At 24.0% G+C, this 26813-nt stretch overlaps 4 protein-coding genes across 7 annotated transcripts; 3 read left to right on the top strand and 1 right to left on the bottom strand.

Annotated features, from left to right (window-relative positions):
* Nucleotides 1-32: 32 nt before the first annotated feature.
* Nucleotides 33-10592, top strand: LOC100868900 (SEC14-like protein 2). Of its 3 annotated transcripts, none has more exons than XM_086909751.1 (12): nt 33-164; nt 1340-1431; nt 1628-1738; nt 4613-4682; nt 5818-5861; nt 8276-8393; nt 8532-8741; nt 9084-9164; nt 9239-9438; nt 9715-9851; nt 9915-10066; nt 10136-10592. In XM_086909751.1, exons 3-12 carry the CDS (start codon nt 1688-1690, stop codon nt 10246-10248), a joined length of 1176 nt encoding a protein of 391 aa, XP_086765877.1. In that variant the 5' UTR covers nt 33-164; nt 1340-1431; nt 1628-1687; the 3' UTR covers nt 10249-10592. The 3 variants fall into 3 exon arrangements, with proteins under 3 accessions (XP_086765877.1, XP_086765874.1, XP_086765875.1); XM_086909748.1 differs by having other exon boundaries at nt 33-435; XM_086909749.1 differs by having other exon boundaries at nt 46-430.
* Nucleotides 10267-11958, bottom strand: LOC100870763 (thioredoxin domain-containing protein 17). Its single transcript, XM_003698688.4, has 3 exons — nt 11243-11958; nt 10912-10993; nt 10267-10826 (listed from the first exon to the last, which is right to left on the bottom strand). The coding sequence occupies exons 1-3, from the start codon at nt 11382-11384 to the stop codon at nt 10670-10672; spliced, it is 381 nt and encodes a 126-aa protein (XP_003698736.1). The 5' UTR covers nt 11385-11958; the 3' UTR covers nt 10267-10669.
* Nucleotides 11936-15787, top strand: LOC100870639 (ribosomal protein S6 kinase beta-1). The gene is made up of 12 exons (XM_003698687.4): nt 11936-12342; nt 12441-12481; nt 12565-12739; nt 13298-13381; nt 13710-13843; nt 13937-13999; nt 14114-14242; nt 14316-14406; nt 14496-14612; nt 14682-14921; nt 15035-15186; nt 15325-15787. The coding sequence occupies exons 1-12, from the start codon at nt 12256-12258 to the stop codon at nt 15380-15382; spliced, it is 1371 nt and encodes a 456-aa protein (XP_003698735.2). The 5' UTR covers nt 11936-12255; the 3' UTR covers nt 15383-15787.
* Nucleotides 15788-18489: 2702 nt separating this feature from the next.
* Nucleotides 18490-26667, top strand: LOC100870963 (uncharacterized). Of its 2 annotated transcripts, none has more exons than XM_031919918.2 (11): nt 18490-19074; nt 19411-19675; nt 20342-20450; nt 22576-22705; nt 22819-22918; nt 23568-23793; nt 24145-24376; nt 24488-24606; nt 24685-24828; nt 25072-25200; nt 25309-26667. In XM_031919918.2, exons 3-11 carry the CDS (start codon nt 20403-20405, stop codon nt 25537-25539), a joined length of 1359 nt encoding a protein of 452 aa, XP_031775778.1. In that variant the 5' UTR covers nt 18490-19074; nt 19411-19675; nt 20342-20402; the 3' UTR covers nt 25540-26667. The 2 variants fall into 2 exon arrangements, with proteins under 2 accessions (XP_031775778.1, XP_012349153.1); XM_012493699.3 differs by lacking the exon at nt 18490-19074 and adding an exon at nt 21362-21899 and having other exon boundaries at nt 19520-19675.
* The last annotated feature ends 146 nt before the right edge of the window (nt 26668-26813 follow it).

The raw sequence follows: 26813 nt of genomic DNA, 5'->3' as shown, positions 1-26813 counted from the left end.
GGGTATCCCGTAGCACGGTAGCGCCCCAGGCATCATGAATACAGCATAGAACAAAACGGTACCACTCTTCGAGTGTCAGTCAGCGCGCAATATTCATTTTTAGTAAGGAATTGACTCTTGAACTGGAGCGCGACGATCACAAGAGACACCTGTTGCGCCATAAAGTAAGCCTGTTACCGCGAAACACAAACGCAATAACGATGCATTATTCGAATGTGCTTGCGCGCCAAGTGACGACGTGACTTCTTTACGATTTAATAGACAAATAAAAGTTTTTCGAAGAAAAGTTATAAATTCGTTAATTTTTTTAATTTTTTTTTTTAAATAATTCAAAGTGCATTTTAAATAGTGATTACGAAATTGAACCAGTTAAAAGGAATTTATTTGATTGCAACATACATTTTGTACATTTATATGGAGAGAAATTGAAGTATGGTAATTATTGTATCGATTATATTAATTTTTTAAATAATATTTATTAAATAATGTTTTTTTATAATAATGATTTCTTTATGATTTATTTCGAATTTCATATCTCAATTTGATAATATTATATGATTATTATAATGTTATAATATGTATATGTAATATGTATTATATAATGTATTTCTTTATATTTCTTTATAATTCTTAATAATATTTCTTTATATTTCTTTATAATTCGATTGAACTTTATTGAATTAATATCGATCACTTATAAATGGATCAGGAATTGCAATTAAATGGATATTCATGTAATTTTTTTTAAAATTCTAGTTATTTAATCAGTACATTCTTTAATATATTTTTAAAAGATATAAGAAAAGGAATAAAATAAATCAATAAATTAATAGATATAACTTTTTTTTCCATAAAAAAGCATCATTCATTTAAATTATGTTTCATTTCTAATCTTTATATATATTTATATAAATATATATATTTGCATATTTATTATTTTATAAAAAAAATAAGAATTGATTTTATAATATTTATAATTTTGAAATGCAAAGTGAGTTTATTCCTATGTATAATAATAAATTGATTATCAATAATACATACTATGTCTATATTATATTAACTTTTTTATAATATATGATGAAAAAAATAAATATCAAGGATTTTATAAATTTTATATTATAAATTATTATGTACAATCTAATAAATTATATTATACCTATTAAAATTTATTGATTAAATGTATTTCATATTTGATATTTCAAAAATCTTAATAATAGAAGAATTATTTAATTATTTTCAAAGTTGCCTGTTTTTAATTTTTTATAATTTTATTATATTGTTAAAGAATAATAATAATTATTATATTTATATATGAGAATATTATTATTTATTATTTTAGCACAAATTAAAGATCAAGAAAAGAAAAATCTTGTATGACACAGCATAGTTTAAATTTACTATATTTGAATCAAGTATATCCGGAAAAATAAGGTTAGTATGATAATAAGGTTGATTTATATGTATTAATATATATCTGATTAAATATCTGTATAATCATACTAAACCCAACCAAATATTGTTGTTTATAATTAAATGTAAATTGTTTCGATATAATTTTGTATTTGAATGGATAATATAAATCAAACAATTATATAATATAATATAACAAACGTGTAACTAAATATAGGTATCAAGGATAAAGAAGAGTTGAAATAATAATTAAAAGGCAGATAAAAAAGAAACGAAGATGATGAAAATAGTGGGGTTGGAGGACAACCAACGATTTGCATTGATGAAAGTAAGTCAATGATTCGATTTTAAAAAACATGATACTAGAGGTCAATGATGATATGCAAAAAGTATTTAATATATCCGGTGAATTTTTTTTAAACATTATTGATATAACAAAAGATATAAATGTACGTTCACAATTGGTAAAAGTAAAACTTTCTAAAGAAAAAAGTTTAGAGAAGAGATATTTTTAGAGAATAACATTATTTTATTATTTATATTATTATAAAATAATTTCTCAAAACATTATCAATTTTTTTATTTTTTTATCTTTAAATTTTTTAATTTTTCTTTGAGATCTTATATCATGTTATCTAAATAGCAAAATGATTATTAATTTTAATTTCATATAATGATTTCCTTTTTTTTTTTTTTTAATTATACAATTACCAATTAATGATAACTACTATTATCATTCGCATTTTCTCAAAATACTGTTTAATTAATGAACTGTCATTACAGTTTATCTATTTATGATTATTCTATTATTGCTTCCTATTCTTTCAAAACTTTCATTCTATGTCACCAGAAACGGGCATGTTTTTTTATCATCGCTTTCGTCGTTCGAAAACGTGTTATTTGATGAATTTCACCCGAATGAAAACCTCTTTATCGCGCGATTTGGACCGTGCATTCCCATCCACATTTCTTTCGTCTATGGTCGCTGATTTCTTTTTTTGAGAGTCACTAAATCTATTCACACTTTAGACGATTTCAGATTCTCTCCTTGTAAAAGGTAATTCTTACTATACTTGTATTTCTCTAAACACAAATAGTTTTTTTATTCGAACACTACGATGATCGAAAGGAAACGGTATTTTGTGTAAAACGGCACTTTCTTTATTCTGTCGTTCTTTAGACATATACGTGATCTTATGTGATAAGGATTAGACAAATATATAAATCCGAAGTCTTTTTTTGCTCGTTACATAATTTACTTATATATAAATTTTATAAATCAGTTTCATCAAGTTTTCAAAAATTATGCTACATGATATAAGAATATAGTTAATATCACGTGTGCAGTAGAATTTCGTTGATTAATTAAGAACTATGATAATTTCCTGTTTATTTTACATTATTCTAAATAAGAAATTACACAAAATGTTTTTATAAAAAATTTTTTTTTATTGATTTTTTTCAAATTTTTTGTAGTATTTTGTAATAGTATTTTTGTTATTGAATATGTATTCTAGGTTTATATTTTTTATACGTATATATATATATATATATATATATATATATATATATATATATATATTAATCTTTTCTATAATTAAATATCAATATATGTTAAAAATATATAAATTATATATAAATATATAAATATGTTAATCATCTAAGAAATTTTTCCGATTTAAATTAATACAGATTAAATAATTTCAACTAATTTTGCACATTTTTTTGTAGAATGGAGTATCTCATAATTATTGTAATTGTAAAATGTACGAGTGATTGTATGTGATATTTATGAAGGATATAGTATGTATGACTTCCTGAATATTCAGAAAAAACTAGTAAAAACAGTATAGTTAACATAAAACAGAATAAATACATAGAGATCTTCATTATATGATCTCTTCACCTTTACATCTTTTTTTTTTCAGTAAGAAAATAATATAAAAATATTATGTGCATATTCTGATTATTCATAATGAGTATCATTATTATTTTTATTTTTACAAACTTCATTATAATTTTAATTTTTTTTTGTTTAATGTGATTGATAACTCGACTGCTAACATTTATGTATTTGTGATAAAATTAAAAATTTAAAAATAAATAATTAAAAAAAATATATCTAAAGTAAAGTTATAAAATTTAATAGATAAAATAAATCTCTATTTAGTTTTTATTTATATAGTTATTTTTACAAAAATATAAATTTATATATCTACAAATTATTATTAATAATTTGTAGATGATGAAATAAAATTTAATAAATAGAGTTTGTCCATCAAATTTAGAAGATATATTTCATATGTCAACCTTATAATTGTCATGATTTTTTAATTGCTATCTTTCTCAATATTCAAAATTTAATCAAGTATAATTTTAAGAAATTTAAAATAATTTTGTTTAAAAAATGAAAGAAAGAAAAAAATAAATTTTCATTACTAATTCGATACATGTCGGTATGTATTGGTAACTGGTATTTCGGTTATAGGTAACCGGAGTGGGTTGACCTGTAGAAAAGTCTATGTGAAAGTAAATACAAGTGGTTTTGTGAACAGTACAAAGCGAAATAATCGAAGATTTTTGTGCTGACCGTAAAATCATCATTGCATTTCTCTGAAAAACATTTTGCTTTCACTACAAATCGCGAATAAAAGACAAATAATATAATATACTAGTAGCAGATAAATCGTTTACAAATTGCGCATAGAAGCACAGATTCCAAGTTTTATTTTTTTATTATGTCAGATAATTACGGTGTACATAGTATATCGTAATCTGTTAGAAAAAGTATAATTTAGTTACATATTTTCTACAGTTCTTTTTTATTATAATTTATTAAAGTATACTTGTTCTAGTTTAATAATACATTACTATTTCAATTTTATTATTTATTACGTTTAAAATTTAGGATCATCATTGTACATTCGTTTTTCTCTTCTATAATTAAAAATTAATTACAGTTTCTTTCTTTGATTTAAAAAATACATAATAACGTATTATATTAATTATTGAATAAATAAATTGTAATGTTAATATGGTAATATGATAACAAACTATGAAGGATTAAAGAAAAATGAAAAATAATTTCTGTTGCGATAAGAATAAAATAATTTATTTTTAATTTAAATTCTAATTTTCATATACGAAATATAAATGAAAAAAAAATCATTCAATTATATATTTTAATGTATTCTGGCTTCAGTTTAGGAAGGCAGTTCAAGATGTAACACAACCGCATCATGACGATAACTTTCTACTACGTTGGCTTCGAGGTAAAAATTTTTGTAATTTATTGTAATTGTTTACATGATCTCTTAATATAACATGTATTAAATGAATAGCTTGAAAAAATTTAATCTGGAAAATCATCTTTGCTTCACAATCGCGCTTTTTATATTTTATATATTTAATTTTTATATTTTAATAAAAATAGTACGATAAATGTGTATGATAAATTTTTGTGATAATTATTGCTTTTATATATATGTATGTTTAAAGGCAATAAATATATATATTCATTTTTAGCGTTTTATTGAGATATTTTCCTTATTGATCGATTCAAAGTTAATGGTATGATTATTTCATTAAATTATTCAGTAGTTTTACTTAAAAATTTTTATTCGAATAAATTATGATTCAGTAAAAAAATTTTATTCCAATAATTTTTATAGTTAAATATAAAATAAAACTCTAGTTTAAGATTTTTATCCGAATTTAATAAATCACGACTGTTAAAAAAATTTTTTGGTGATAGTGAATTACTAAGAATTTTTTTATCTTCTTGATTATATGTCTTAATTGTTTTTTCAAACAAGATATAATCTTATTAAGCAAAATGTATATAATCTATATAAAATGTTAAAAAATTAATCTCTTTTTTTTTGAATATTATTAATAACACAGCTAAAATATTCATTAAATTTATATAAAATGTAAATGTTTTTTGATTTAAATTGAAAATAAAAACCTTGAAATCTTAATAAAATTGACTATTTCCTATTGGAATAATAATAATTTTATATTTTAAAATAAATCAAATTAAATTAATGCATTTTCATTAATAAAATTAAATAGATATTAAGTATAAGTAAAGTTAAATAAAAGAATAATAAAATCTTAAAAAGATATTTAAATATTTTGTATAATAAAAAAACTAATATCAGCGGATAAACACATTTTTAAATATTTCTAATATATATATATATGATGAAATATTGATCATGAAATTTAAAATAAAAATGAAAATATTATATTGATTTTGATATATTTTTTAATTTGTTATTTTAGATATTTTTAATTGAATTTAGATAAAGTTTACATAATTTTATTTTAAATGTTTATAATAAATATCTTTAAATTAAAAATATTTATAATAAATATCTTTAAATAAAAATACGTAATTTTCAGCAAGAAAATGGGATCCAATTGCTGCGGAAAAGATGCTGCGTGATGTAAGTTGTTTTTATATATACACATACATATATATATATATAATTACTAATGCAATCCATTTACATTCATTTTTCTTCTCTTTTTAAATTAGAAAAACTGTCCATCTTCGTAGAAACTGAATAATAAATAAACATTTCTGTTTCGAAAAAATTCTTTTGAAAGGGGGACAACTTCGTTCAAACTTACTCTGTACTTTCACATATTTCTTATGCATCTCATACTTATACTATATGAAATCATGCGATTAAACATTTGATTATTAAAATAATTAAACATCATTAAATTAATTTCAATATTTTATTACGTATAAGTTCATTAAATTTGTTTTATTTTTTAATTCCATTGTTATTTTATATTATTATATATATTATATAATAATATATATATATATTATATTTCATATTTATTTTTTCTAATAAAATGCAATATTTGCACATTGCCAATCGAATCAAATTCGAAAAAAATTTATCAAATGATATTTTTACTTGTTTAAAAAAATAATAAAATCTGAAAATGAAACTCTTTGTATCTGTCTAATATAAAAAGCAAAATTATGTAAGATATATAAATGATGCGAGAAGTATTATTTATGGAAAATATTTGAAAAATGGTAAATTAAATCTTTCTGAATGAATAATCTGTTTTTTTTAAATAAATTCTAATAAAACTCATAAATTTATTAACTCTTTGTTTAAAACATTGTGTATTTATTTAATATTTTCATTTAATAAAAACATGTTAATTTAAATATATTATTTCTTTGCTTGCAAAAGTAATAAGAATATATGCAAAATGAATAGTTTTTGTAATTTCATAATGTAATTTAAACAAAATTTAAATAAATAATTATTAATATAAGTAAATGAATACATAAAAATAAATCAAAATAAATATATATTTTTAATAAATTACAAATAGAAAAATCTAAAATTTATTTTACTCTTTTTTGATATTATTTTTCTAATATTATCAAATATAATTTTTAAAAAAATCATCAGATATCAAGTGAAAAAAATAAGGAACACTTTCGAACTTATATGCATACTTTTTTTATTGTTATCATTAATCTTATCTAAAAATTGAAATCTACTTTTTTAATTGTAATCTTATCTAGAAATTTAGATCTAGACATAATAACGATAAATTGTACATTCATACCATCGACTATTATAATTGAACAGTTATTCATATTTTACGTTTGATTTTGTGGTTCCAAATATAAACTTCAATTTTTTCATTTAAATTTAGCGACAAATTTAATAAAATATTTAATAAAATTTTGTAATAAAATTTAATAAAAACGTCTTTTTTATAAAAAATAAATTTTTTTTTTTACATTTTCTATCATTTCAGCTGATTAGCAACAGTAATTCTTTTTAGCAACAGAAATTTTTCTATTATATTCTCATGATTGCTCGATGTATATTTTTTATAATTATTTAATTAACGAATTAGATATGTATTTGTTTATATGATTGTTTCTAAAATAATATAAATTTATTAAACTTTAAAATATTTTAAAATATTATGAATTACATATAATTAAGGATTCTATATTCCTAATATTTTCTTATAATATGGATTTATATAATCACGAAAAAGTGCTGCAATAATTGTACAATAGAAAACGATTTATATTTAAAAATCTATTTATTTGATTTTACTAGTGCCTTTATTAAAACGTTAATTCATCAAAAAACATATCCATTATAACTACAACTAATAGATAAAAAAAGAGCGTAACAAATCTGTTTGTAATGTAAACAGCTATAATATTTTATATTCATATGTTGACCTTCTGTATATATTTCCTCTTATATTTATATTTTATACGTTCTATTATAAATTCCATTTAATAATTATAATGAAATGAAAAACAAATTATGAATGAAAGGTTTCATTTAATAAATAAATGATTACAGTTTTCTATTTTATTATTGTTAAATTGCAAAATAAGGAATTTAATACACGATTTAATGGTGTAATTTTATCCACATTATGTCATTATCGTTTTTTACAATTAAATAATATTTAAAAATCCGAAATGTTCTAAGTATACGAATATATTTTATTTTCTTCTTTCGAGTATTTAGAATTCCGGATATTGCAACATATTGATTGCAACTATATTCCCTTTCTCCTTTTCAAGAAAACTAGAAATCATATTTCTCAACTCTATTCGATTAATATTTTCAATTCTTTATTTAAAAGCATAAATTTAGAACCAAAAACGTTCTTTAGATTATACAGAATTTTTAAATTTCTCGAATTAATATTTTTTTTAGTTTTAATGATCTATGGAATCTCTTAACTTTATACCTTTTTAATTTCATTATTTATAACTTTCCAAAAAAATCAAAACATATCAAAAACAAATATCAACATTCTATAATTAATTTAAATAATTTTTCAGTCTATGGAATGGCGAAAACAATGGGAAGTTGACAAATTAACTAAATGGGATCCTCCTAAAATTTTGAAAGATTATCTACCTCATGGTTTATGTGGTTTTGACAAAGATGGGGCACCAGGCATGTATAAATCCTTTTTATTTATTAACTTTTGATATAACGAGATAAATATATTAAGTGTTTTTATCAAAAGCAAATTAAAGAAATGATTTTTAAAAATGTTATTAATTAATCTAAAAAATTCTTATATCTTTACAGTTATTGTTGTATATTTCGATGCGCTTGATCTTTATGGTATTTTGCACGTGGTTTCACGTATGGATATGATAAAAATGACAATAAAATGTCTTGAAGAATATTTAATGTTGTGTAGAGAGCAAATGTTAAAACATGGTCCTTTGGCTGGTCAGGTAGTTGTAATATTTGATATGCAGGGATTCAATTTGAGACAGTATCTTTGGAGACCAGGTAAAATTTATATACATCATGTAATCCATCAGACATTACATAAGTCTTTTATGGTACATTAATTTCATTTTTGAAAGTATTCTTATAAGAAATCTTTTTGATTATATGTATATTCATTCATTGATTCATTATATAACATTCATTATAAAAACAAAGTATTGACCAATGAAATTCTTATATAAAATGAAGTAATATTTTGTTTCCTAAATTTTTAAAATGATAGTTAATGATGTAATTCTTATTAAATTAAATTTTTTTTTCATATCATATATTTCGGTTATTTTTTTGTCAAAAAGACAAAATTTGAAGTTTGTATAATAGTTTAATAATTTTATTTTTCAGCTGGAGAAGTTGTAATTACTTTAATCCAAATGTATGAAGCTAATTACCCGGAGATTTTGAAAACCTGTTATATCATTAATGGTATATTTTATCGTACAATATATATATAATTATATAATATAATCAATGATTAATATAATTATACATTTTTATAGCTCCAAAAGTATTTGCTTTTGCGTTTTCGGTAGCGAAAAAGTTCATGAATGAATATACTCTGTCGAAGATTCAAATATTTAAAACAGATCCTTCTAAATGGCAGGCAGCAATATTCAGTAACATTTCAAAAGATCAAGTACCTGCTTTCTTTGGAGGTACTCTTAAAGATCCTGATAGCAATCCAAAACTTGGAACAAAGGTGAAGAAATGAAATAGAATTTACGTCATTTCTAAAATTTAAATAAACTTTTGATAACTATATAAAAATACAGTAGAATATTTATCAGAAATGATTTATTAGAACAAAATTTTAATTGATATTCGATAACTAAACTCTTACCGATTGAATTCATTTATTTAAATTTTATATACTATTTATATTAGAATAAGAAATTGTAAGGAAGAAAATCAATATTAATATTATATCAATTACATAATGCATACAATTTTTAATTAAAATTTCTGTTTATGTCAGATTTGTCTCGGTGGCAAGGTTCCTCAAGAAATGTATGTGACTAATGATAGTAAAGAGAACTTTACAACGGTCACGATTAAGAAAGGTGGAAAATTAGAACTTAATATAACAGCACTCGAGATGGGATCTTTATTAAGGTATAAACAAATTTATAAATGAATTATGAAAATTTCGTATTTATTAATTGTGGGTGATTATAGTTGGGAATTTCGAACCGAGAATCATGATATTAAATTTGGTATTGTAAAGAAAGATGATAATGGAATGCAAAAAGAAGTGATACCTATACGACGAGTAGCTGCTCATCAATTAGATGAAATTGGAATTCTGACTTGTGAAGTACCTTCTACATGTGAGTATACATTGCATTTTAATCATAAAAGTATCAAAAATATTTTATTTATAATTTTATCTATTTTAGATTCTATTATTTTTGATAACACTTATAGTATTATGAGAAATAAAAAAATACATTATTCCGTGAAAGTTATACCACCATCACAATCGCAAGAAATAATATCAGCAACTTTATAAATAAAAAATAATAATAAATATTTTTTGACAAATATATTCAAATATATAAATGTTATATATATAAAATATTATATAATATATTTTTATGTTACTTTTATTTTATTTTTTTTTAATTGTATTATATCTAATTGCAAATACTAAGAATTTAATGATATTTTTTATAGGTTTTATAGAGATGAATTTAAAAATAATTTATTTAGTTTTATATGTAAATTTATATGGATGTTAATTTTACGTTATAAAAAGTATTTTTATTTTATCTGTATTATAATTGTATTATTCTATAAAAAAATGTAGAAAATTTGACTACAATATATGTTAATAAAAATTAATATTGTAGGAAACTTCAAATTCATTCTTTATAGACTTACACAATTGCTCATTTTGGATACCCATATTTCATCATGCAGAATTGAACTATCTAATCATCATCATCAGCAAGTAACATTTCAATTAGATCAAGTTTTAAACATTGATTCCCTTCCAGACGTTTTTGTGTACCCCATTTTGCTAAAGTAGGTAGAACTTTTAATTTTGTAACAGAGTTTGCTCGAAATGGACAATTTAAATCTTTCCAACTAAAAGAATAAAAAATTTTAGAAATTAATTATTTTTCAAGGATAATGTTAATATGTCTTGTATATTAATGTATAAAATATTTACTATGGCCGATCTCCAACTTCAACTTCAATTAAATGTGCTGATATAGGAGCTATTTTAAATCCTTCTTCTATAAAAGGTTCAGCTATAACAAAGATATAATTTTTTTTATCTTCACATGTACATATTGTTCATTTATTTACAAGAATATTTTGAAATACTAAAATATATTTTAATTTTTATTATAATTATATAAAAATATGCATATAATAAATAGTTACTAATTTTAAATTATTTTATGCAAAAATGTGGTTACATACGAATTTATGTTATGTATGAAAATATATAATTTAGGTTATGTATGAAATAAATGACGACGGTCGAAAGATTGTACCTTCAACACAGTCTGGACACCAACTTTTGCCGTTAGGAAGTTTTTTTCCAGTATAAAGTATGTAAATTGATTCATTAGATTTAAAATTTTTCATAAATTCGAAAAAATTTTCGAATCCTTCAACGTGGTGACGTAAAACCATTTTCTATTATTTCTCTTTGAACAATAAGTACAATGATATTAAAATTTTACGATTTTTTTTTATTACATGATATATTAGTATGCAATAGTCTCTTATTAACTGTAAAAAGGTGACACCTATGCGAGATATTTTTAGTTGATATTAATCGAGGCGATAAGTAGTAGAATTTCTGATTAATTGAGTTGAATATAAAAATTTTAATTAATAAAATTAATTTAATATTGTAAGTAAAATATTATAATAAAATACAATTTACAAAAAGATTTTATTATATTTGAGATATATTTAAAATATTAATATTAATTAAGTATTTATTCAATAAATAACAGAATATTCTATATGATATATGATAATATTTATAAATAATATATATCATATATATTATTATTTTATTATATTATAATATGTAAATATCCACGTAATAAATATTTTAATTTCTATTTCATATGTTTAATATTCCAATAATGCATAACTTCAATAATATATACATATATATTGTCAATTTTTCTGATTAGTAAAATTGTAATATTTAAATATGCCGCGAAATATCATACCGAGAAAACTTGGCAATAGTGCGTAGAATTCCGTAGTTGTCAATTCCTTTTATATAGAACTTGAACATCATTATCCGATTGGTCGAACCATCCACCCTCCCACTCCGATAACATGACGATGACGAGATTCTACGGCCAATCGGAGTGTATGTAAGGCGAGGGTGTTTGGTATGCTCTAGGACAGGGCAGCTTGTTCGCAGTAATTCAAGGTTTTGACTGTGTAACAATATTGTGTTATCGTTATTTGTTATAAGAGAAATAATTCGTTTTTACAATAGCCGCGAAATCTTGTTGGATTTAAGTTAACTGCGCATAGAATGGCTGCAGTTTTTGATATTGAATTGCACGATGCAGACACAGTAAATAGGGACGAGTCTGATGATGATGTTATCGAGATTGGCGAGGTAATTCTTCATCCGCACACGAGCACTCCAGTTTCCTTATCGTCATTTTCATTTCACGTTCCATAACGTTGTTCCTATACGTTTTTCTTTTCACGTAGGAAGAATACGATGCGAATCCAAATGTGAATGAAATAACCGAGTAAGTAAGCTTTCCTTTCCGCTTGTATATATCTATCATGCCTGAAAATTTTCGTAATAATGACAATTTTCATGCTCTGCTAGCTCGGAAGGTGTCGAGACAGTTCCAATATCAGAACAAAATGTTAATCGCGGAAGGGAAAGAGCTGGACCACAGGATTTCGAGCTATGCAAAGTTATTGGAAAGGGTGGTTATGGCAAGGTTTTTCAAGTGCGTAAAATAACGGGTAATGACAGTGGCACGATCTTTGCGATGAAGGTAGGGAAATATTAGATTTATTCACTCATATGTAATTTATTAATATTTCACTATATGCGATGAGATAATATTTTTAATAATATATTGATTTTGTTTCGTAAAAAATTTTAATTGATTATTTTGTTCAGTATTATATAAGTTCTTTGTCTCCCTTTGTCTTCTATATGATTGTTCAAATGATTATTTTTTTCCTCTCTTTTATGTATATATTTAAATATGATTTAAATTAAAAATTTTAAAAATTGTTATGAATAATTAATTTTTTATTTCTGTATTTATGAATTTTATAAAAAAAATGTATAAATCTATTCATTATTTAGAAAACTTATTTATCAATGTAGATAATTTTTTAAATTCTCTGGAAAAAATTTTAATTTTATTATATTTAAGTATATAAAATAAATAATGTTTCATTTAATAAATTATGATAATGTTATTACATATGTATGTCTTTTTTTAGTTTAAAAAGATTATATTTATTTGTTTAATGTTATGCATTATATGTTTTTAATTATGTTTTCGATAAATTTATATTAAATGTACTTATCTAAAAAATAGGTCTTACGTAAGGCTTCAATTATAAGGAACCAGAAAGATACTGCACATACTAAGGCTGAAAGAAATATTTTAGAAGCTGTAAAGGTAGGTCAAATAAATGAATTTTAATTTAAGTAATTTTTATGATTATTTATCATTTAATTTTTAATATCAATTTGTTTTAATTAATAATAATGTAAAATAAAAATAACACTTATCAAAAATATATATCAAATTTTACTTATTTTCATTTGTTATAATTACACAACTTAATTTTAATAATTTTAAATTAATAATTCAATTAATAATTTTCTAAATTAAATTTTGTTAAATAATGTATATATTATATATTATATATTATAATATATAAAAATATATAATATATAATTATAATATATAAAAATTAAAATATGTATATGATTATATCTGGCAGCATCCTTTCATCGTAGACCTTATGTATGCTTTTCAAACTGGTGGAAAATTATATTTAATTCTGGAATATATGTGCGGTGGTGAATTATTTAGACATTTAAATGATGAAGGCATTTTTCTTGAAGAAACTGCTTGGTAAGAAAAACAACAATATGATAATTATTTCAATTGTAATCTATTGTATATATAAATGCTCTTCAAAACTATATGCAAATTTTATTTATATAGCTTCTATCTATCGGAAATAATATTGGCCCTTCAACATCTTCACTTACAAGGAATTATTTATAGGTATTTTAATCTAACTATATATATAAATTTAAATATATTCAAGTTCAAGATATATTATATAATATATATTATTATTTCAATGATTAATTATTTTTTTATTAATGAAATTTTTAGAGATTTAAAACCAGAAAATATCTTGTTAGATGCGGAGGGACATATAAAACTAACTGATTTTGGTTTATGCAAAGAACATATACAAGATGGCACTGTTACACACACATTCTGTGGTACTATAGAATATATGTAAGGAAATTTTTACAATTATAGAAAAAAATGTAATCAATTTTCATATTGATATTTTTTATTTTAATAAAAGGGCTCCAGAAATTTTAACAAGAAGTGGACATGGTAAAGCAGTAGACTGGTGGAGTCTTGGAACTTTAATGTATGATATGCTTACAGGTTCGGTAAGTATTATTCTATATAAGTATCAGATTGATGGATTAATGTTGTTAATTTAATTAAATTATCCGACTTATATATATTTAATTTCTAGCCACCATTTACATCTGATAATAGAAAGAAAACTATTGAAAAAATTTTACGTGGTAAATTAAATCTTCCACAATATTTAACACCTGATTCTCGAGATCTCATTCGAAAATTGTTGAAGGTTAATTTTTTAAATCATGAAAGATATATATTCTAAATTACATAATAATACAATTTTATATTTTTATAGAGACAAGTTGCACAAAGATTAGGATCTGGTCCGTCTGATGCGGAACAAATAAAAAATCATCAATTTTTCAAGCATATCAATTGGAATGATGTTATTTCCCGTAAATTAGAACCACCATTTAGACCAACATTAGCCAGCGAAGACGATGTATCACAATTTGATAAAAAATTTACGACATCTGCACCAATAGATTCTCCTGCAGAATACACATTAAGTGAATCTGCTAATAGAGTATTTCAAGTGTGTTTTTATATATTTTTTTTGTCAATTTTCTGTAAAATTTTATTTTAATACTTTATATAATTTTATTTTAATATTAAATATCTTATTTTTTTACTTTTACTTTTTTTTAGGGATTTACTTATGTAGCACCTAGTATACTTGAAGATATGTATTCGCAACCACGAGTAATAAATGCTAGAAGTCCACGTAGAGGCAATATGCGTGGTTTTTCTCCACGAACAACGCACTTTCATTTACATAATAATCATGTGCAAAATCATAGGTAAGTATATTTTGTATCAATTAATTATATTTCACAATATCATATTATATATTCTAATGTATAGCATCATAATTTATCTAATTTATAGTAATATGTTTAATTTTCATAATTGCATTCAATAATCGTGAAAATTTGTAGACATAATGGAGTTGGACATGGCAACGTAGAAGATACAGAAATGATCGAAATAGGCTAACTGCCACTTTTTCTTATAGTGAAAAAATGCTTAGCATTTCGGCCTAACTGCTAAATATCCATGACCAATCCTTGTGTCTCAGGGAGGGATTTTATAAGATATAGATGGAATAGCAAAAGGATAGGTCTAATATCCATTGCTTCATTGGATATTCAGCAGTTAAATTTAGCTAATTTTTTTTTTTAAATCAAGTTTAATTATGATAAAGGTACTAATTAAGATTATGCTTTAAGTGCAGCGACGCAGCAGTTATTTGGTAGCATATAATAAAAAAATATATATTTATGAGTAAAAAGAGCTCTCGCAACATAAATAATCAAGAGGGAAGTTTTATTTACTTATTTTTGTTGGTAACTATGTACTGAATATTATAAAAGATACATTATTCGCATACATTAGTCAAAATACTGCATATGTTTCATTAATTCATTAATATGTAATCACTTACTATGTTTTTTGTACATATGATCCACAGGTTGGTTGGATATTCGTATATATATATATATATACATATATATATATACATATATATATATACATATATATATATATACATATATATATATACATATATATATATACATATATATATATATATATATATATATATATATATATATATATATATATATATGTATTTCTATAGAAAAAGAGAATACACACAAACATCATTTAAACTAAGTGCGACAGACTGAAAAATTCCAGCACTTTTAGAGATTCATAAATTATATTGTTAATACACAGGTTCAACCATCTTGTAATTACTTGTATATTTAAAAGTCCGTACACGGCGCTTATAATAATATTGCAGTGTACACATGCTTAAGTGTAATTAATTCAAAGAAAAGAAAAAAATCAGAGAAAGAAAGAATAGATAAAAGACAAATAGATTTAAATAAGAAGACTTACAGCTGCCACAACCGCTCCGCCGCTCAAAATTCCATATCCGGTTGTTCATTTAAAAAATATTTTCAGCAGTAATAACGTTTCCATGGCAATAATATAAACAATAACACATCTGCACGATAGTCTTAGACAAAATGTTTATGTAATATTGCAACGGAATTGCATTTGTACAATTGAAAGTTCCTAAAGAAATGCAAGTTCAAAAAACTTTGCAATTTATATTCCAAACTTTAAACATACAAATAACATTTGTAGAAGTATTTGTTTATTTATTATAAGAAATTTAATATTAATTTAACCACTTGAATGCCTTAGCAAAAAGGGAAACAAACTTTTGTTCCAGTTTGATATAATTAACAAAAAAATTTAACATAAAAACAAGTTACCATGGTAACAATGTTACTGCAAAATGTTAACTTTCCACTATTACCAGAATATGTTTCGTATCTTAATGTTCGTGTTTACACGTTATTTAGTGTGACATATATCGCAATTTATTTAAATATCTATTTGTTACATAAATATTTATATATTATTGAAAACTAATATATATTAATTTCGATGTATACATGATACACTAGAAAAGATAAAAAAAAGTGTAAAAACTAAGTGTTTAGAGTGACTTGTTGGCCGCTCATCGCGTAATTTCAAACTACCCAAGTGTTCACAGGCCATATTAGTTGGCATTACAATTTTATCTATATTTACAGCGAATATATACACATGGTCGAAATGTTAAAAAATTTTCCCTACGATTTCGATATTACATTTCGACTATGCATACACGGAGACAAACGCATATAAATAAATAAATATATATATATATATCTATATATATATATATATATATTATATATATAATATATATTATATATTATATATAATATATATATATATTTATACATGATATATGATTATATTCGCGCAATTGTATTGTATTACAAAGCAAGCGTATATTTGAAGAAAATAATTTGTAAGCCACTTTTTCAGTACGTATTGGATGACGTATTTTCGATGTTGAAGCGAGAATCTGTCTACAGAGTTATTGGAATAGTGATGATCGTGTTTAATATTTATGGATTTTTCTATAGTAGAAAATATCAGGATACAATTGATAAACGATTTGATGTTTTGTTACATCGTTTTGTCGGATTTATAAAGTGAGGAATTAGCATTTAATTGATAATTGTAAAAAATCACAATTATGCAATTACAATTAATTATAATTATATAGTGATGTTAGTATATTATCATATCTCTATATATAATATTACAATAATTTTTTATGCATTTTTCGATAAAAAAGAATGTTATAGAATGTTTTGGAATGTATTAGGATATTTACAGGAAAAAAAAAACATTTCATTATTCATATAAGATAACTTGTAGGTAGATTCTACAAAATATGCTTTGCAACAACCGATCTTGGTGCTCGATACTCATTTGATTCAATTCTAAGCGGCCTGAATACCGTAATTAATTTTTATACTACAAAAAAATATTGTTTATTATAGCATGTATTTCATTTAAATTTTACGTATATTACATTTTTTCGTAGCGATTGGAAATGATTACGAGACCGAATTTAGTAGAAATTGAAGATTTATTTTTCATAATATTATTTTCAATATAATAATAATAATAATAATAATAATAGGAATAATAATAATAATAATAATAATAATAATAGGAATAATAAAGAAATGTGTTATGGTTATTCTCGAGGCACAAGATATATATTAATTAAGCGCTTAAAAAACAAGAAGAAAGAAGTATCATCAATGATGTGCAAATGAAACACTAGCCATTGGCCAAACCAAGTGATATGTGGTTTAATGCTTCCAATTAAAAAAAAATATAGATTCTTCAATTGACTTATTGCTACCATGATTTGTAATCCTCTAAATCATATTTACGAATAAATATAATGTTTTGTGACATATTTTTGTTATATATGTACCAATTTCTGTTCTTAAAAAAAATGAAAAATTGTTAGTATTTTGAATTTGGCGCCATTTGAATATTTCAAGAATAGTACTATTATATCATTAACTTTGCTATTATTTTATTATAATAATATTGCTACTATTAATTGCTCCTGTTAGTACTTAAATGAAATGCAATTATAGTATCTATTGTCAAGCTGAAAATATTGGCAAACAGCAGATTGCATTTAAAGGACGTTTAAACTACGCACAACGTGTGTCATACTAATGTCTGATTGTATGTATGTGTATGTGAGAATGGAGAACTAGCGTCATTCGCGTGGGTGCGACCGTGCGTGGTTAATATTTCATGGACGTTCAAATGAGTTGCAGATGATCCAGCTCAATCGTCATAATATGTGTACGCGTAAATGGCATCGCTTCGAGACATGTATTCTTCCGTTTTTGGCAAACCATGACGATTCGAAGGTGTGAATACGCGTCACACAAATGCACGTTAAAGATCGATGGTGCACATACGTCGCAATTTTAAGTGTTGAGCATTCGCATCGATGTTGGTCTCGAGAATCGATTGTTTTGAGTAAAGTTGTGTCAATCATCTTGAAATGTTTAAACTGTTGATTATGAAAATTTATGATCTTATTCGAGTGTGGATCTAGTATATATCTAAAGTTTTAATTTGAATTTCGTTAAATAAATTCGTATCGTAAAACAAAAAATATCATTTGAATTTAGTGTATGAAGTGCGAAATAAAGATTTTGATTTGGCGTACATATAAAGCATTGATTTCTATTCGAATAAAAGTTTATTATTCGAATAAAAGTTTATTTTAGTTAAAGGTTTGTGTTTTCTCTATACTTATGTATAAATTGATTATATATTAATTCTGTATGAATTTGATTACAATTCTAAAAAAAAAAAGAATTGAATGAAAATTTATTGAAAAAATATTTATTGCGCAGGAATACGATTTAGCAGTATTTTTTTCTTTTTCTTCTTCTAAAGAATCTGGCACTTTTAAATATTAAAATCTTTAATATTATTAAAAATTTGATATTATTTTTATTTACATATTATCGTTTTCTAGTTTTTTGTAAATTGTGTAAATATTTAAAATTTAGAAAATATTAGTAAACTTTAATTGCATCATAAATAAATTTAAAAATCATATTTAGGCTCATCATATAATTGCTGAGAAACAACGATGATTCATCATGATAATTTGAATACAAGTTCGCGGTCGTCTCGAATCGGTTGATCGAGTGCCAGCATCGAGACATCAGTGCCGCGGCTCACTTCCGGTCCTCTGCGCCGGTAAAACGAAATTCTAACGAACGAACGATTATCTCAAAATTTTTCAACGAATCTTTAATAGCTTGAAGGTGTTTTTCAAATTTGAAGTAATTTTAACAATTGTTCGTTACTTTACGATGTATACAGGTTAGTAAAAATTTATAATTAATTAAACTCAATTTACTAATTTTTATTAATTACATTATCGATGATAAATATTTATATTGAAGTCTATATTGAAAATAGATTTAGTTGAATATAAAATGAGAATTAGAAATTTAATGACTAAAAATATATATATATATTTTTTTTATACTTTTTATACATTGATTTTTTTATTTCAACAATAGATAGATAAAGTTTTTGTAATTATAATCGAAAATTAGTTGAAATAATTTTAATTTTTTATTAAATATAATATTAATATTTGAAGAGTTAAAAAAAATAATATTTATATTACAAGGAATGGATTATAATATAATGGATTATAATTTGAAAATTTGTATAATTGTATAATTCTATCTTTGAATAGCTTTTATACTAATAAGATATTAAAAAATTATTATTTTATTTTTAAAGTTTTTTAATGAAATATAAAATTATAGATTTTCAGTTGACTTCCTATAGATAAGATTTTTTTTAAACAAAAAGTCTTATCTATAGGAAGTCTTATTTTACATTTTTGGCATTTTTTTTATAAAAAGCCACCCATTTCCCAGATATAACAATCACAGAAATGTTTTGTATAATAGAGAATAAGTTATATAAATTATTATTATATCATTTTTAAAATATATTTGTTGAAATGTATAGTGTAATTGGTGCAGAATCGTTGATCTCTTCAACCATTGTAATCGAATAATTAGTCTTCAAGATGGTACGCTTTGCACGTTTGTCTCATGCAAAAGAAGAAGCAACAAAGGTAAGTTAATTAATGAAAACAGGAATAAAATAAAAATTAGATAAAACGAAGGACAATGTAGTATAAAAATGTTTTTTTTATCTAAGAATGGTAAATACATTTACAAGATATTGCATTAGTCATAGATATTTAAGACACAAACGGAGATGGAACTGAAGCCAAAATATATCGCGTATTTTTGATTCCTTTTGATAGATATTGATTAAAATTACATTAATTTTGAATTGAAAGAATCTTTATTACATTATAATTTTCAGAAAAAATAAAAGATTAAAATATAAAATATTGTTATTATGAAATATAAAACTATTACAATAAAAAATTGAAATGGAAATCTTGTTGTACTTCGATTCATCATTCTTCATTTTTTATTTTTCTTGATTGTTAATGATATTATTGTGGATTTTATCGATATTTGTATATCGATAAAAAATATATTATATTATAGTATATATAAATATTATATCTAAATATTATATCTATATCTATGATTAATATTTTCGCTAATTATCATTATTATCATTATTAATTTCTTTAATACTGTATATTATACATTAAAATAAGCGATGAATAATCTCTTTTAATCAACTATCGCGCAAGATACCACATATTTTATATCCATTTTGATAAAAAAATTCTAGTTGGCACCAATAGAGGGTAAGCTAATTCTAAGAAAATACTAACCGAGTTTAAATTCGTAAACTTTATGTATACAAACAATAAGAATTCCTAAATTTTTAAAATATTGACTATTTTAATTATCACGTCTCGAACATTATCTCATTATAATAGATTAATTTATTTAGATAAAGAAAGCGTAATTTTCTACATAAAGAAAAACGTAAATAAGATATTAAATACAATAAGTTTTTTTTATTAATTTTCATTAATTTTCACTCCTACTTCTTCAGTGCGATTTTTACTACATGTACTTCGAAGAGGTGATTGAACACGCGCTCAGAACCGAGTACCATCAAAGAGAAGCGTGGATGTTCGCGTTCGACAATTTTCGGATCCACCCTAAAAACGTGTTTCGTCGACACACAATCAAGGATGATTCTCGTCGGATATTTCAGTCCACTGTTAGCGCAGTGCAGCGCGCATTAATACGTATGTAAGCTCGTATCGTGTGGCTGTATATTCGTTGGTTCGTTTCGTTCGCTCGCTCGTGGCCGTGCCATCTATTATTAGTCGACAGTCATCAGAGTCGGCTGTATAACGCGCGGCCGAGCGACAACGCGGAAAAAGCTGGAAGAAAATTCGACGAGAAAACGCGAGAAACCCGCGAGATTTTTGTGCGGCACGTGCTGATTGATAGACAGTTCGTCATTACTGCTCGTATTGCCACCTTGCCGTTCCCGCTGTCACTGCCACCCTATCGCGACCAGGATTTCCATCCGACACTCTCTCGATGCCCTTGGAAATGATGATTTTCACACGCTTTCCACTGTGAGTCTCCCCTGTTTGTTTCGATACTGCGTCTTTCGCCCATCGAAACGCTAAGTAGTCTCTTTGTTGTGAGCACATTTTTTAACTATATTTTTTGAAAAATAGGGACTATTGTAAAACGTTTCTACGAGATAATCGAATTTACACTTCGAAAATCATATTTTTCCTTTTTCCCCACATTTGTTGTTATATTCCATAATTATTTATGTAGAAATTATATATATATATATAATAATATGCATACATGATACAATTAATATGTATATGGTATATAAAACACGATTCAGAAAATATTTATTACTTTTTATGTCTAATTCGTATATTAATTTGGTAACTTTTCAAGAATATTGTATGATGAATTTTATATTTATTTATATGAATTTTTTGAGTTGAATTTGCAAAAGATTTTTAAAATGAATTATTTTTATTTTTGAAAAAATCAATTGTCATTATTTAATCGCTTTTAATTTAATTTTTATGAAGGCTATAGATCGATACAGTAATACATACTTGAACATACGGTGAACAAGTTAGGAAAATTTTAATGTAAAGTACAGTTTGTCCTTCTATTATTAGTGAAATTAATTTAGAACAGTATATATAGATGTCTGTAAACAATCATTGATGCATTTTTGAACAGTGATTGCTTGAAATTAATTTGTTGTTAATCTTGCAGATGAGGGATGCAGTTCCACACAAAGGAAATAATAATAATAACAATAGTAGCAGTAATAACAATAACAACAATAATAATAACATAACTACGTTAAAAAGCAAGCCTTCCTTGGAAATTTATCGACCTCCAGGTTCATATTTTATACTCTTAATTTTTTGTTATAAGATTTTTAAATTTTATAATCCTTTTTTAAGATTTTCAAATAAATTTAATGAATATTTAAGAGTTGATATTATTTTTTAGGAGGAAGAACGGAAGGAACTACGGCGAATATTACTAATCCACGGCTAAACGTACATGCTAAGGAATTCACTATGAAGCAGAATGATTCGCATCCTTCTAAGTGAGTATAAACTACTTACGAAATAGTTGGAGACTGGTCGATATATTGAGAATACTTGGAAAAATGTTATTTGAAAAAAAGCATGATGTTCTTATAAAATATAAAGTTCTTATAAAAATGAAAGTATTATTTAAAAATTAGAAATTAAAATCTTGAAAATAAATTTTATTTTAATATAAAAAACAATAATATATTATTTGCTGTATTTTATATATAAAAAAAGAAATATGTGCTTTTTCATGTTTTAAGAAAAAAAATGTTTATTTCTATTTCTTATTTCTTATTTCTATATTTTTATATTTCTATTTAAGTATGACATATTTGAAACGAAGCATCTTTTTTTTAATGGAAGTAATTTTGAAACCATATTCATTTTTTAAAATAGCTTGCGTAATTAGGACCTTATAGATTAGTATTCAGATCAAGTGAAAAATAGTATAAGATTATGTCAGCATATTGCAATGATACTTTGATAATCGGTTCTTATAACTTTCTTTAATCCTTATAGCTTTAAAAGATCAAAAATATAAACAAATTAATATATGCAATATGATTTTTTATTAAAATGTACATATACTTAATAAAAAAAAAACATAATTTCAATAGGATGTTTTATTTTAATGATTGATATTTAATGATTTTGTTTCAGATCTCGGATAAATGCTTCAGAGCGATCTCCGTATTATTTGCAACATAGTAAATCAAGTGGAAATGTACATCGATATCTTTATGCTCAACAGCAACAACAAATACATACCCTTCAGCAACATCATCAGACATCACGTCATTCTCAGAGTAGTCATCATTCAACGGGCTCTGCTTTGCGACAGTCACATCCACTCGATACCTCGGCATCAAGTGGAAACATATTACATGTAATCATCGATTTTTTTTATAAAATAATATTAATTGTTTATTGATAGAACTTGAGAAGTAAGTTTAATTTAAAAAAAAAGAAAATACTATAATAATAAGAAAAATAACAAAAATTGAAGTATTATGAGAAATATAGAATATAAAATATAAAATATTAAATATATTTTTTAGTATTATTTTCTTATAAAAAAATAATTTTTATATAGATATAATTTATTATTATATTTTTGTTATTTAATGATATAATATTTAAATATTTAATTGCCTTTAAGATTGTAAAAAACCTTGAAATATAAACGTGCGTAGGATGAACGTGAAAGTATCGCTAAACACAACATGTTATGAAACAGGGTTCAGGTAGAGTCCACTTCAATGTAGATCAAAATGATGTCAAAGTGAACACAGCTAAACCTGGCAGACTTATAAAATCGTTATCCTTTGTCTCTACTTATGGATTAAAACGATCGAAAAGTTTGAATGCAGCTGATGTGTTGGCTGCAAAGGCGGTAAATATTTCAGACGCATCTGAACTCGGGAAATTCCCAACAGTGATTCAGGACACACTTCTAAGAGCTATCGAAGGTAATTATAAAAAATTAAAAGATATAATTTTTATATTTATTCTTATTCTTATTATAACATTTATATTTATTAATTGTAATTTAAATTTTTAATTTTTTCTTTTAAATTTAGATCCGAATTTATTGAATGCTCGAGCTTTAATGGAACTTGTACGACATATTTTGGAAAGAGTTGTCGAGAACCGGAAGTATGCTGAACCTGCAGCGAAAATTTGTATTACTATAATTGAGGTTGTTATAAAGTATTACACTATTAATTAAGATGAATTTCAAATTCATGATTACCACAGAATTTCTTTTTTAATGTAGAAAGAAAGTAAAGAAACTTTCTTGGAATCCTTGTTAAATACATGTCAACAATGGTATCAAGATCGAGTTAAAATACTCTATGACGGATCCAGTTATCATCGTTATTCCGCTTTCATGACATTCTTAAACGAGATGTATTGTCAGGTAGAATAAATTTTTTTTATCTTATAAATTAACTATTAATAAATTTTTGACTCAATCGGAAATCCATAATATAATTTAAGTGATCATTATGATTTTTAAATCATTTTATTTAAAATTATTTGAAATTATCATATTTAATAATATTAATTGCATCAAATCAATAAACTTTTTGCTATTTGTGAATCAAAATGATTGATTATAACTTATATTTATCCTCATCCATATGGATGATTTTGATTATAGCTGAAACGAAGACAACTTCAATTAAAGACACAACAGGAGGGTGTTCCTCCCGGACGTGTTCTTCTCACATTGCTTTGGAAATGTTGTCAAGATTGTTTACAACCTCCAGTTGTAAATTCTTTGGCCGAAGTAGGTTCAATACATATCAATACATAATTAAAATAATACAAAATAATCTCATTATTTAATATCTACATACAATGTTAAAAAAATAATTATTTTTTTCATGTGTTAAAGACTGACTGCTTGTTTTTCATCTTAACATGTATCGGCAAAGACTTGGATGCTGAATTACCAGCTCAATTGCAGCAATTACTTGGAAGTTTAAGAGATGCTTTTCTCGCGGAAGATACGATATTACCGTCAGTCAGAAAAACGCTTTTACAACTGATCGAACTTCATGCTGCTCATTGGCAACTTCCAGCACCGGCAGTTGTTTATTATTATCCTGGATCGACTTCGAAATGATGTTTCTACCTTTTCGATTTCTCCGTCCGTTCATTGATTTTCTGTGCTGATACGAATTTTTTAATCATTTTAAATTAATTAAGAGCTATATTTTTATCCACGCAATTATAAAGTGGAGTATTAAACGTGTAATAAACGGCTCCAAAAAGCAATAAGCTAAGCCGTTTGTGATGCGTTTTTGTGAAATTTTTTTTTTTAATTAATGCCTCGTAATGTAGTTGTAATGTAATATTGACGATTGATGCATCAATCGACAAAATACGAATAACCGTGATCTCGTTGCTACTACAAAGAATGACTGTGCCTTGTGCAATTCTGCAAGAAGTGATTTACGATGATTGCACTTCGTTGCGAGAAATGTCAATCTATGTTTGATTTTTTGCACGATTGATTATTTCATTCGTATAAATACTTGAACGTCTATAATCTATTAACATGATGATAGAATTCGTTTGTATTTTCTATGCTTTCAAATTAAAAATACTTCATTAGGAAGTTAATGGATTAAGAAATCAGAAACCAGTTAAAATTGATACATTATTTGTCCGAATTATCGTGTTAATTACCGCAAAATTTGAATTTTAAAGGACAAATAGATTTATGAAAAACCTTGAGAATTAAACATATATATATGTAATGAATGAATGATTTAACAGAACAGATATTTGCAAAAAGAAAAAAAAAATGTCATCATCAGAGAATCAAAAAAACATGAATAATCACGGATTATGAGATATTTTACTTCGAATTTTCCTCGGCTTTTTCCGTAAAAAAAAAAAAAAAAAAAAAACGATACTATAGTACACGAAACATCTTAAAAAAGATATAAGATAAAAAATAAACGAATCGAATGAGTAATATTACCGTCGAACGATTATATTATTATAAAAACGACCCTTATGTGGAACGATTTGAATGTTTGCAATAATTTATATGATTTTTTTCTTAAAAGTGTGGAATAAATGATGGGTAAAAAACTGATGTTAAACAACCTTTTGGTGTGTTCTGGATGCATTAAAATCTAGAGTCGAACCTTTTTTTTACATGTATGCAAACCATTCGAAAAAAGTAGTGAATGTGAATGTGATTTACAAATTAAATACAGGTACAAAAATTTTTTCGTTCTAAGACGTTTGCTTCTTGTTAATCATTTTTTATCCTTTGTACATTAATATTGGTTTTAATTTCAGATATCATTTTGTAGATAAATCAAAGACATGAATTTTTTTCTATGATTGCCTATAAAAACTGTTGCTAAATTGGCTATGTATTTA

Source organism: Apis florea, unplaced genomic scaffold (genome assembly GCF_048593485.1).
Source record: "Apis florea isolate Af1SG1 unplaced genomic scaffold, ASM4859348v1 contig_3158_pilon, whole genome shotgun sequence".
NCBI lineage: Eukaryota > Metazoa > Arthropoda > Insecta > Hymenoptera > Apidae > Apis > Apis florea.
Note: the sequence above shows the minus strand (reverse complement) of the source record. Positions and strands in the feature narration are given on the sequence as shown.

Excerpts from the sequence above, each read along its gene's own strand:
- LOC100868900 (XM_086909751.1), top strand. The coding sequence starts at position 1,688 with ATGATGAAAATAGTGGGGTTGGAGGACAACCAACGATTTGCATTGATG. Across the intron at positions 1,739-4,612 it reads AACGATTTGCATTGATGAAA|TTTAGGAAGGCAGTTCAAGA; the intron begins GTAAGTCAATGA and ends TTCTGGCTTCAG. Across the intron at positions 9,439-9,714 it reads ATCCAAAACTTGGAACAAAG|ATTTGTCTCGGTGGCAAGGT; the intron begins GTGAAGAAATGA and ends TGTTTATGTCAG.
- LOC100870763 (XM_003698688.4), bottom strand. The coding sequence starts at position 11,384 with ATGGTTTTACGTCACCACGTTGAAGGATTCGAAAATTTTTTCGAATTT. Across the intron at positions 10,994-11,242 it reads GTGTCCAGACTGTGTTGAAG|CTGAACCTTTTATAGAAGAA; the intron begins GTACAATCTTTC and ends TCTTTGTTATAG. Across the intron at positions 10,827-10,911 it reads GAAGTTGGAGATCGGCCATA|TTGGAAAGATTTAAATTGTC; the intron begins GTAAATATTTTA and ends TTATTCTTTTAG.
- LOC100870639 (XM_003698687.4), top strand. The coding sequence starts at position 12,256 with ATGGCTGCAGTTTTTGATATTGAATTGCACGATGCAGACACAGTAAAT. Across the intron at positions 13,844-13,936 it reads TTTCTTGAAGAAACTGCTTG|CTTCTATCTATCGGAAATAA; the intron begins GTAAGAAAAACA and ends TTATTTATATAG. Across the intron at positions 14,613-14,681 it reads TCATTCGAAAATTGTTGAAG|AGACAAGTTGCACAAAGATT; the intron begins GTTAATTTTTTA and ends ATATTTTTATAG.
- LOC100870963 (XM_031919918.2), top strand. The coding sequence starts at position 20,403 with ATGGTACGCTTTGCACGTTTGTCTCATGCAAAAGAAGAAGCAACAAAG. Across the intron at positions 20,451-22,575 it reads CAAAAGAAGAAGCAACAAAG|ATGAGGGATGCAGTTCCACA; the intron begins GTAAGTTAATTA and ends TTAATCTTGCAG. Across the intron at positions 24,829-25,071 it reads TAAACGAGATGTATTGTCAG|CTGAAACGAAGACAACTTCA; the intron begins GTAGAATAAATT and ends TTTTGATTATAG.